Source organism: Lolium perenne, chromosome 6 (genome assembly GCF_019359855.2).
Source record: "Lolium perenne isolate Kyuss_39 chromosome 6, Kyuss_2.0, whole genome shotgun sequence".
In the NCBI taxonomy this organism is placed as follows: Eukaryota; Viridiplantae; Streptophyta; class Magnoliopsida; order Poales; family Poaceae; genus Lolium; species Lolium perenne.
Genome location: NC_067249.2, coordinates 230,444,342 through 230,457,110, shown reverse-complemented (window position 1 = coordinate 230,457,110; position 12,769 = coordinate 230,444,342). Strand labels below are relative to the sequence as shown.

Here is a 12,769-nt window from a genome sequence, read left to right as displayed (position 1 = left end):
TGTGACCTTGTACACCTATTATTCACACGCTAACTCCGCCCCTGGTGAGGATGCCCTAATCGCTAGTCTCTCTCGTCAGCCAAGGGATATGAACGGGGAGGACAATGCTTTTAGTTCATTACTATTCATTTGTTCTCATTATTGTCGCATGTGTCGGCATGGAATGCATCCAAATTGTGCTTTAGCTTTGAGAGAACGTGTACGTCATGCATGCAGACGTTTGCATGCCATGATCTGCTCCTTGCTTTTTCTGATATGCTGTTTGTGCTTGTAGTTAGCCTGGTGACTGTCTACTGGATCGACGACGACAGTGATCTTTTATCAATCTTATCTTCCCTCTCTCGTGGGAACAGAGCGTGTTATGGAAATGTGACTATTGGAAAATAAAGAGAAGTTGTACTGCTAGTAGTTCTTGCACTGCCAGACTCCTCCTAATTAGTCATTGTCCCACAGTCAGTCAACCTCTGTCAACTCCTACTACCTCACAAATCTCGTTTGGAAAGTGGCGGGAGCATCCGTGACAACGAAGTGTGTAGTGCCGTGTTGCGGGTACACGCAGATGCATGACTGAAACTGAAAGCGAGAGAATTGAAGCTAATCGAATCCTGGACGTCCCATCTGCCAAAGATCGATCAATCAATCGCTCGAAAGTAAGCAGCATATATTCCAGCATCAGCCCCCTCGATCGTCGGAACTGCGTGCCCGCAAGCAAGTTATTTCATCAATCTCCTTTGTGTCACACTCACATATGCATGAACAGTACGCATCGCGTACCTTCTCTTTTCTTAATTTGTGTATGAAGAAATTCAGAATCTCTTTCGAAGAGGGAATCTCTGGATCGATCGGCATGGTTTCCCTGCAATTTATTCTATGTTTACTTTCGAGAAAGCCTTACGTTGGAAAAGAGCAGGAGATCGATCCGAGCACCGAATGCTAGCTCGGGAATCCTCGGTACTAGTACCTCCATTCTAAAATAAGTTTCATAGATTTATCGCGATATAGATTTTATCTAGATATATTTTAATTATAGGTAGATATGTTTCTAAATAAAGTTATGATATTTATTTTAAAACGTAGGGAGTATTTTCTTTGGCTGTTGAGTTGATTCACTTCCATCGGTCTCTCTGCGTACGTGCGTCGGACTGCAAGAGGCTATCTCTGCCTTTCGACAAAAGCTCTACTGTCAATGTGAGCCATCAATGTCAAATGAAAAATAAAAGGGAATTAGCGAATGCGAGATAACCACATCTTCCTCGCAGGTCCCAAAACGCACCCGATTGCATTTCGATCAAGTGAGGACGCACATCTATCTTTGTTATTAAAGTAAAACATGTAATATCCGATGTCACACTTTCTACGCCACCACCGATCCAACTAGCTACCCGACTACCATCCTCCTAGGAGCTGTGTGTCACACTTTGACTAACAAACTTCATGTACGCATGCAACCCTTCGCCCCAAATATTGTTGGGCTAACAACCCCAAATATCGCTTGAAACAAAGTATATGCATGCACATGCAACAGACAAACAAACGTATGGAATGTTCTTGCAACCAGCCACAGAGTTCCACACAACACTCACATAATACCTCGCCATCAACCATTTCTTCTATGCGGACATAAGTCTTTCACTTTGTTATTGCTGTTCAAGATCTGCACAAATCTTGGGTAGTTTGTTGCGCCAGTTTGCAACGCACTCTGTGTTGCCTCCGAGTCACTACTGTTGTTTAAGAGCACCCGCCGCGAAAACCACGAGCTCACCCATCCACCGCGCCAACGATTGGATCACCATATCTAGGACGCCACATGTAGAGTTTTGGATCCATGCACTCCAGGTTCATCTATTTCAAATATTCACCAAATATTGTCCATTTGTAAATCTTATACTCTCTCTGGCTCTAAATAATGTTGGGTCATGTCCCTCCACATGGAGGTGTGTTGGCATCCCAACATCAGCCCAAGAAGTCCAACACATATCAACCGTTGATTGAGATCGCATCCAACAGCTAAGCTTCCTCCCTAAGAGGTGGAAAAGAGAAAACACTGGCCACCTTGGTAGCTGTGTGGGTGAGAGAGCAAGAGCAAGCCAGACCATAGTTGCTGCCGTGAGAGGGTGAGAGAACACTAGAACACCACAAACAAATGAGAGGGGAGGTGATTTATGTCCAAATTTTTAATCTGGCCAGTTTGTCTTCAGGTTGGTGTTTGGAACCTTAAAAATTCTTTGAGTAATTTGATATGGTTAGCTGGTTTGAGATTTGGGTTAGTGAAGAATCAAATTTGAGAGTACAGTGTGTTTGAACGGCTGCAGTTTCAGCACAAAAAATTATGGGAGACAAACAATTTTGACAGGCAAACGGTATCCATTTGAGCTGATTTTTGGTTAGTGTGTTGGAAACTTATATGTACGACTGTCTCCCAAATTTTTGGTCAGTGTGTTTGGTCAGTGTAGGGGTGTAAATGATACGGATAATTTTCGCTCTGAATCCGCGTCCGTATCTATGCATTTTTAGAAATCTGTCGTATATGGACGCGGATGTAGATAGTGGGCAAGCGAATATCCGGCGGATACGGTAGCGGATATGACATTGGTACTATCCGACGGATACGGATTATCCGCCGTTTTTTACGGATTATCCGAGGTTCACGAAGAGGATAATCCGATAAAATTAGCCCAACCGTAAATATTTAGACAATATAGTTAGTTCATCGGATAAACTATGTACGCTATTAGCACGCAATTTGCTTTGTTGTACAAACAAGTGTGTACATTTAGCTATAGTCTATAATTACAAACATATTTTACATAAAAAGTATACTTCTATTTTTATGTGTATATTTGCTTACTAATCCGCTTCCTATCTAAGTCTGGTCCAAATCCGCTTCATTTCCGTAGTCCGATTTAATCCGCATCCGACCATTATCCGCTTCAATCTAAATTTGTTATAAAAATACGGTAAAAGATATGGTAATACAATATCCGATTGGATCCGTTTGCATCCCTAGGCCTGTGTGTTTTGTCAGTGTGTTGTTGTTGTGGGCCTGGCACGGCCCATGAAGCCACGTGCAGAGGCAGACACGTCACAGGCCTGGCACGCCATCCGAAGAATTTACACCAACTCTGCCACCGCACATACATAGCCAGTTCAGGAAAAAAAAAAAAGCCAGTTGAGGAAAATCTCAATCCCGAATCGTTTCGTTTCATTTCCCCATCCCCCACCAGTCACCACCAGCGAGCGAGCCCCGCCCGCTAGGGTTCCGGCGCCGCCTCCTTCTCCCGTCCCGGCCTCCGCCCCGATCCAGTCCGACCGGCGGCGCCGCCAGAGCTACCTCAGCGAAAGGCGCCGCTCTTCCCCGCACCGGCTGCAGCCGCGCCGGGCCGGAGCCGACGCCGCATTCGAAGAGGAGGGACTAAGCTCGCCTCTGCTCCAAGGCCTCCGTGCAGCTCGTTTCCGACCCCCTTCGGTGAATTATCAGTTTACTGTTTCTTTTTTCGCCCATGCAGATTCTTGTCTTCTGTGCATGTATGCGTGTGTGATCTATTTCTTCCATCTGTTATGGTTAAGTACGAATTAAGAATTCAGAGTGGCCTCCATCATATGCGTACGTATGCTGTGAGAGTGCGAGTGTTCAGTTTCAGTTTGTTTTACATGCCGTAGTTCTTTCCTACCAGCAGGGGGAGGAGCCCCTGCGGTTTTTTAATTAAAAAGAAGAAGAGTGAGAGGATTTCGAAATCAAGGAATTAAATCGGTATCCACCGGTTTCCGAATGTTCGCTCCGGTAGGAAGCACCACTGCGGTCCTTCCACTGGACCGATGGCCCATCCACACATGCCCTAGTTCTTTGTTTGATAATTGCATGTTTATAGATCGAAACGGGAAAGGTAGCGACAAAGAAACATGTGATGCCACTGCCAACAGAACAGGCAGTGCTATGTATAAATACATAAGTACTCCAGAATGGTCAAATAACTCGACCATCACCGGACTATATTTTCCCCGGACTATATTTTTCCTCATATATACGATCACATGCTACCAACACACCTCCTAGATTGATGCTGCTCCTTGACATTCTGATCACTTCTTTTTTGTTATGTAACTCATTAATTTGAGATTCTGGATTTTCATTGGTGCAGATAGCTTGCCATGTACTCCATCCGTTCCTAAATATTTAGGAACACACTGATATGTATATATTTATGTTAAGTGTTTACATGTAGGGAAGAGCTCCTATTTTTTGGTCTCTTTACATGATCAAATCTGTTTAGAACTATACAATATGGTCTCGACATATCATAAAAGGACATCTTCATTACATTAAATTAACTTGCTGCACCACAACCTTATTTTAACGAAATTTATATCGCGCTCACGTGCCCTCCCATGTGCGATGGCTCAACGCAATAGGAAACTTTAGTTTTTTTTCCTTGCCACGTGGCGAACTGCCATTGTGTCGCTCCGTAAAATCGCCGCGCGCGATTGGGATCCTATTTTAAACCATAGAACACAAATATTTATTTAATTAATTGTCTAGTTTTAAAAACAAAGAAGAAAGCAATTGATATGTTCTGACCCAACCTATTTCTTTTTGCAGTGTCTTGTGTCGAAGAATTCGAGCTATTCCCATTTGTATTTGTGTTATACTTGGCTCGCATTGAAGGCTCCCTTGACATTTTTGAGGGAAAATGAGTGGTGCTCCAAAGAGGTTGCATGATGAGGGTAGCCACTCTACACCTGCGAAACGTCCTTTAGACGAAAGCAGCTTGTATTCGAGCCCGTCTGGGAAAGTCATTCAACCAGGCAGCAGTGATTTCCATGGCTCTTTTGAACACGATGGAAGATTTTCCAAAGTACAACGTGTTGAGTCTCGTGATGATAACAGATCATCTCTGACACATCGTCTGCCTGTTGGCTCCTCCAACTTTGTAGACCACTCAACCTCATCTGACACCAGATTAGAAGCAAAGCAAAACAAAGATGCACGAGACACCAAGGCTGATGACCGGGAGGCAAAAGCTGATGCTCGGGATGTCCATAGTGATACCAGGATTGAATTTCAAGGCAACAAAGTTGAGACTGATGTAAAGACTAACAGAGCAGATGCCAATGAATTAAGAGCTGACCGAAGGGTGCATGCTGACTTCCTGGGCGATGTCAAATCAGATAAGGATAGCCACCCTACTGGAACTTCAAACTTAGCCTGGAAAGATAATAAAGACCATAGGGGTAAAAGGTATGCTGAACAGCCAGACGATGCAGTTTGGCGCTTTCCCCGTCCTGGTTTGCAAGGCACAGATGAAACTCTCAAGGCTCCGGCTCCTGTGGAAGAACGCAACTCCAAGGATGCACATGAATCTACCGGTGAGAATAAAATAGAACCTAAAAGTGAAGATAAGTTCAGAGACAAGGACAGGAGAAAGAAGGATGAAAAACATAGGGATTTCAGTGCAAGAGACACTGATAGAAATGATCGCAGAACTGGCACTCAGCTTGCGGGAGGTAGTGTTGAACGAAGAGAAATTCAAAGGGACGATCGGGATGCTGAAAAGTGGGACAGGGAAAGAAAAGACCCCCAGAAGGACAAGGAAAGCAATGATCGTGAGAAAGATTCTGCCAAGAAGGATTCATTTGTAGCAGTTGACAAGGAGGTTGCAACGCTGGAAAAAACTGCATCTGATGGACCTTTTAAACCTGCCGAACATGAGAATACAGCTGCTGAAATGAAGACACTAAAAGATGACACATGGAAATCTCATGATAGGGATCCTAAGGACAAGAAAAGAGAGAAGGATGTGGATACAGGAGACAGGCATGACCAAAGGAGTAAATATAATGACAAGGAATCTGACGATGCTGGTCCTGAAGGAGATACAGAGAAAGATAAGGATACTTTTGGAAGTATTCAGCGCAGGAGGATGGCACGTTCAAAGGGAGGTAGTCAAGCATCTCAACGGGAACCTCGGCTTCGGTCCAAAATGCGTGATGGTGAAGGGTAAGCTTAGCACTTCATCTTTTTATGTTTCTCATACTTGATTCAAATAGCATAATAGTGGTTGTGAGCATAGCTATAACAAATTACATCCATCTTTTTTTTCTCGAAATTTGTACTTCTTTCACTGAGGATGAAAGAAAGGTCCTTCTGGCTTCTGTTCAATAGGCCATACATTATGTATGAGTGACGACCCCTCAAGAAGTCTAATTTTCATTATTTATTTCTTCTTGCAGGTCTCAAGGTCAGTCAATTATCTCTATTACTAGCGGAATAAAATGGAACATGTGATAGTGGCGCTTCTCTTGAAACTGGAGTCATCAAAAGCTTAGTGCACATTGGAGTTTACTGCACATTCCCATACTGCGAAAATTTACTGCTCTGGCCAACCCACTTCAATGTTTGAAACCCCTTTATATTCGCACCTGCATGTTTTTATTTTTCTAACTTAATATATGATCCAGCTTTTTGAAATTCCTTATATGTAGAAATTATGGACAAGGATCCAGTTTGTAGCCGCACAAAATGATTTTTTTTTGCCATGGTCTATAAGTTCGCTAGCTTTGTATTTTTTATCTTAGTATTCTCATCGGTGCAGGTAAGTCTGAGGTATCTGCTATTGTCTATAAAGCTGGTGAATGCATGCAAGAGCTTCTGAAATCATGGAAAGAGTTTGAAGCAACCCCAGATGCTAGAAATGCCGAGAATCAACAAAATGTTCCTACTCTTGAAATTCGAATACCTGCGGAGTTTGTTACTTCCACTAATCGGCAAGTAAGTGTACTGATTTCACAGGTGATTTTTGTGTTAGACACTCTTAGTTACTTCATCAACCACCAAGCATGTGTTGCTGGATTTATTTTTCCCTTTCTCCACAAACAGCAGAAGGAAAACATTTAATGATGAATTCACTTGGATGTGCATTATTCTCTTGTAATCATATAGGTCAAAGATTACAATCTTCATTTTGTTAGCAAGTATTGTTTAATGATTGTAGCGAATTTCTTCCCTTGGCTACTTTATTCACTGGTTAAAATCAATGTTTTGTAGGTAAAAGGTGCTCAGCTTTGGGGAACAGATGTTTATACAAACGATTCAGACCTTGTGGCCGGTAGGTTCTTCATTTACTTTTCCAATCTTCTAAAGTAGCTCAGAAAGCTGATTCTCTGATTGGCGTCTTATTTAGTGCTAATGCATACTGGTTACTGCTCCCCTACATCATCACCTCCACCATCTGCCATCCAAGAACTACGTGCAACAGTTCGTGTTTTACCACCACAAGACAGTAAGTCGTAACTAATTTTGTGTCAATTGAGTTACACTTGGTTAAAAGGTGAGATGATTTTTGTGTACTCTTACAAATCATGGTATATCTCTCAGGCTATACTTCAACTCTAAGGAACAATGTGCGCTCACGTGCTTGGGGTGCTGGTATTGGTTGTAGCTTTCGTATAGAACGCTGCTGCATCGTTAAGGTAGTAAGACTATAAAACTGTACGCGATATCAGAATGTTTTCTTTTTCTTTTATTCTGTTCATGCTACAACCTCTTCTACGAGTTCTTTTTTTTGAAAGTTGATGCTACAACCTTGTGAAATCTTTTTATTGATCACTGTTCCAAGACTGCTTGCTTAGCATGCTTTACGCTTTGCAGAAAGGTGGTGGTACCATTGATCTCGAGCCTCGCCTTAGCCATACATCAGCTGTGGAGCCTACACTTGCTCCCGTTGCAGTGGAGCGTTCAATGACAACAAGAGCAGCAGCTTCTGTAATTTTCTGATGATCCTTGCTCTTTTCTCTTAACAAAATTGTCAGCTAAACATGTATTTTACAGTATCTATTTATTTTTCTTCTTTTAACTGGTGACCTTTTTTTTCCTATTCTTGTACTAAGGTTTTACAAATATCTTTAATGCAGAATGCATTACGTCAACAAAGATTTGTTCGGGAAGTCACAATACAGTACAACCTCTGCAATGAGCCATGGTACTTTCCTGACTCGCCTTCTAAAGCCCCTCATTTCCAATTCATAAAGCACCTATGTTGCTATTTGTGTCACACTAGTTCTTGTGTTTTTTAGTGCTCATGCCACTGCAGTTCTGATTGTAAAAGGCTAGAAGCTACTGGCTTGTTCTGTTTTGAGCTCAGGTTGCTCCTAGTAAGCTCTTTTTTTCCCTTCAGGTTAAAATATAGTATAAGCATTGTGGCGGACAAGGGATTGAAGAAGTCACTGTATACTTCTGCGAGACTGAAAAAGGGTGAAGTGATATACTTGGAAACACATTTCAATAGGTACAAGTGACTGTCTTATTGCATTGAAATATGTTTTATGTTTTGTTGCATCCTCTAGAAATTGTACTTCTACTTGCGTATTACTCACTTCTCTTTCAATTCTGGTCTTGTTGGCCTAAGTTCTCACAGGTATGAGCTGTGCTTCAGTGGAGAAAAAACCCGTTCTGTTGGGTCAAGCTCCGATTTAGAGCCGGAGAAACACCAGAACAGTAGCCACCACCATTCACAAAATGGGGACAGGGCTACCGCAGAGCATGAACTCCGGGACGTGTTCCGATGGTCACGGTGTAAGAAAGCCATGCCCGAGATCGCAATGCGATCTATTGGTATTCCACTGCCAACTGAACAAGTTGAGGTATTTTCCTGCCTTGCTACACCAGCTGTTAATACCATTGTTTTTTTCCAGTGAGTATAGACATTGATCATTCAACTTTGTTATCTTGTTCTCTGGGGCGCAAAGCAGGTGCTGCAGGATAATCTGGAATGGGAGGATGTGCAGTGGTCGCAGACCGGGGTCTGGGTCTCCGGGAAGGAGTATCCGCTCGCCCGAGTGCATTTCCTCTCCTCGAACTAGCGGGGCACAGGTCTAGACTCTTGTAGCAGCCAGGCAGCCCATGAAGAAACTATTTTCTCTGACCAACGCAGGAGCTTCTTTCTTTGTTGCTGCTGCTGCTTCCGCTGTGCCATGCCATGCCATCTGTGTATAAAAGGAAAGAAGGGAAAGCTCAGCTGTTGTAGAATGTTGTGCCTGTAGTTTTTTACATATTATTAACCGTTACACTATATATTTTTTGTAATTCTTGGTTCTTGATTAAGGCAACTTGATTATTACTCGCTGATTGATTATCTGTAACTTAAATTGTTTATGTTATTGGATGTTTTCTTCAGTGTAGCCCATTGGTGATCATGATTTTAGCATCTGTCTGATTGTTTTGATGTTTGGAAGGGCAAAGCTAGCAGTAACACGAAAATTTCTGGCCCACGCGGAGAACTTGCATATCATTCTTTTTAACACAGAAGAGTTCCATGTGGCGAATTTGAAGATTTGAGACGTAAAAATGCACTGCCCTCTCATTTCCAGCCTTTCTCCCTCCCATCGTGCTACAGTACCTGGTCGTCTCCTTCTGACCGGGTCGATCCAAGGCTGCTCCGCTGGAATAGCCGGCCGGAGTTTGTTGCGGTGGCGCGCCGGAGTAGTTTAGGGTTAGTATAGGTCTAGTTCTTGTCTAGTTTTCCCTATTTACCCTCGTGGATCTTGGCGTCATACCCGTTTTGAGGCGGTGGTGGCGGAGTTCGAGCTGCTCCCTGTAGCGTGCGGTGGCGATGATGCTGCCCGTGGTGCTCCGGTGGTCGGAGACGGAGGCGGGCGTCGTCTTCAATAAATCTCTCTCGTTGCTCACGAGATCTGGGCGGATTTGATCTGGTTGCTCCTCTCTCGTGCCACCGTGGTGGTGTGGACAGGAATCTAGATGAAGCCGCTTTTCTTCAATCTTCTGAGCAGCACCCTGGAGCAGATCTTCTTCGTGCGCATCACGCGATGAACAAGTTCGTCATCGCGATCTTCGGCCAAGATGATGGCCCTTCTTCATCCTCCATGGCAGAGGCCCTAATGATCAACTGCTGGAGCTCGACGCTGGTGGAGGGTTAAGTGGTTCGTCCCCGACCATCCAGCGGTAGCTAGGGGTTAGATCTTCTCGCCGGAGTTGAGCGTTTGAGCTCTCCGCGCTCGGAACTCGGCGGAAACGCCTGGAGTTCGCCGGCGTTATGTGGCAGAGGCACTACTGTCCTTGATTGCTTTTTCTTATTATCTTTGAGGGTGCTTTTTGTAAAGTGAAGGGCCTCTTCTTCAAATGTTAAGTTTCTTAGGGCAAGAGATAATAAGGGGTCTTTCTGTAAATTGTACCTGCCACTTGGTGATATATAAATGCTCCACCGGGATCTTCTGACCCCACTTGTGTTTAAAAAAAAGACGTAAAAATGCTGCAAAAAAGTGGAAAACACCAAACTTGTGGCGAGCTTACACTGGTTCCATGTGGCAAATTTGAAGAGTTTAGACGTAAAAATGCTGCAAAAAAGTGGAAAACACCAAACTTGTGGCGTCCTCTAAGGAAAAAAAAGAGACACTTGTGTGGCACTATGGTGTGTCAAGGCTTAGACGCTGCAAGGTTTTGTTGGCCCCAAAGAATACTCCATCTCTTCATAAATAAGTGAACCTGTGAGATTTTTTAAAAAAATTATCAAGTGGGGAGATAATTGCATTAGAAAGTTACAAACCAATATTTAATTCTATCAACTCCAATAACACATGTCGAAAATTTTTTTTTCGAAACGAGTGGCAAAAGATTTGCCACTATTCATTAATTAAGGGGAAGAGTTTAGACAAGACCAAAGGTTCACCAAAGAAAACTCGGAGGAAAAACTAAGGGATTACTCTCCCGTTGTTACAAAACTCAAACACTTCCCACCCACGGCAACCCAAAGCTTCACTTCGATTTTGATGATGTTGAGGAGGACGGCGGTTGGTGCGGACCTATGGTTGAAAATTCTAGCATTCCGCTCCTTCCAAATAGTCCAACTAACAAGCATGATAATGGAGGACAAGGCCTTGCGATTGTCCGAAGCCTCATTCAACAACTTGGACCACCATCCCTCAAGGTTGAGATCGTCCGTCCACGCATGGATGTGGATGGAAGGAATGCCAATCCAACTTTTCACCATCCCCCAAAGGCGCTTGGAGTAGCGGCAATGGAAGAGAAGGTGAGCCGCTGTTTCTTGAGTTTGGTTGCAAAGCGTACACCGACCGCAATTTGTTCTACCCCTTCTCGCTAGACGGTCCGCCGTCCAAAGCCTATTATGGAGAGCCAACCAAGCGAAGAACTTGATCTTTGGGGGGCGGCCCAAGCCTTCCAAACAAGCCGATTCATGTTGGTAGTCATGGCTCCGAAGAATTGTGCTTTGTAAGCCGCGGCCGTGGAGTACTCTCCATTCTCGGTGGTGGTCCATGCGATTGTGTCCTCAAGAAGCTCATTGAGGTGAATGTCCCGGAGAAGATTCCATAGCCGAATGTACTCATGCAAATGTTGGATGGTGATGTTTGTGTCCATCTTGATTTTTTTAATACATGTCGAAAATAAAGATAACATGTGTTGATTATTATTAGGCTTGAATTCCGTGCGATGAGAGGAGCAATTTTTTTACTAATAAAGTGCATTGAGAACTTAGAGGCTAAACGTTCACTTATTTGTGGACGGAGGGAGTACAAATGAGTAAGAGCATCTCTAGCAGTAGCCCGCTGGAACCGAACTTTCTCGGCCAGTTTACGTGTTCGGCCGAAAGTGGCCCAGAGTAGTGCCTGAACTCGCGGCCTGACCCGTAAACTGAGTTCGGGGGCCCAAGAAAAATCTTGCCCGCCCCCTATTTAACTAGGGCGGGAGGGGAGTTTGGTTCCAAAACCCTACTCTCCTCCGCCGCATCCGCAGCTCTGCCGCAAAAAAGCCTTCCACTCCGGTGAGGAATTTCCGGCGCTCCCTCGCTCAATCCGCTCCGTCGCGACCTCCGCTCCGTTCCCCATGGCTGGCGTAGGAAGATCTGGTAGAGGAGGTGGCCATATCGATGGTGGAGACTCGCCGCCTCGTCCGCCATATTTTCGCTCAGAGGCGGAGCGCGCAAAGTGGGTGCGATCCGAGGGAGCGCGCAAGCGGTCAGCGCGGAGGTGGATGAACTGGGGGCTCACGCCCTCGGGGAAACTCGCGCGCTACGCGAATAGCGGCGAGGGGTCTTCCTCCGGCGGCTCGTGCCGCCCGCTGCTTCCGCCGCTCCCAACAACAGCAGCAACGACGAGGACGACGTGCCGCCGCTTCGCCTCATCAGCGGGGACTATGTCCACGACGACAGGGAGGAGGCGACGGAGATCACCGTCATTTCGGAGGCGGAGGCGCGCGCGCTTCCGCCGCGAGGAGCAGGAGAATGTGCTTCGGGTCATGGCATACGAGGCGGCGCATGCGGAGGCACGCGTCCGCCATGTCAAGCTCGATGTCGTCACCCTCGACGAGGAGTAAGACTCCTCCAGGCTCCACCTCCACCTAGTCGTCCTCTGCCGCGCGTAGAGGCCCAGTGACTATCCCGGGACCAAATTTTGGTCAAAGTAGTCGCGTGGCGGAGGATTAGTAGTTAATTTCTGTTTCATATGTAAATTAAGTTTGCACCTAAGCTCAATCTAAGCATGGCACTCCTACATTTCGTAAGTTCATCACCTAAAATTTCCCACGAAAATTTGATTTTGTTTTCTTAGTTCGTCTATTCGATTTCTATTCTGCGCCTGACCTAATATCAACAAAACTCTAAAGTTCGCGAGACTGCACTCGCTGTTTTTAGTTTCGGAGAATTAGCTCTAATAATCTTTAAAAACGTGACAGGCCCACTTGCCCACGCTAAAAACAAGATTACTACTTCACGTGAACCACCCAGGAGAAGTAAATAATTTCAGA

The 12,769-nt window shown here is 44.8% G+C and overlaps 1 protein-coding gene across 1 annotated transcript; it reads left to right on the top strand.

Moving 5' to 3' along the window:
* Nucleotides 1-3,182: 3,182 nt before the first annotated feature.
* On the top strand, nt 3,183-9,174 carry LOC127305955 (uncharacterized). The gene is made up of 12 exons (XM_051336552.2): nt 3,183-3,466; nt 4,598-5,995; nt 6,229-6,236; nt 6,591-6,766; nt 7,043-7,103; nt 7,179-7,277; nt 7,373-7,467; nt 7,646-7,759; nt 7,909-7,976; nt 8,172-8,282; nt 8,412-8,637; nt 8,746-9,174. Exons 2-12 carry the CDS (start codon nt 4,689-4,691, stop codon nt 8,854-8,856), a joined length of 2,376 nt encoding a protein of 791 aa, XP_051192512.1. The 5' UTR covers nt 3,183-3,466; nt 4,598-4,688; the 3' UTR covers nt 8,857-9,174.
* The last annotated feature ends 3,595 nt before the right edge of the window (nt 9,175-12,769 follow it).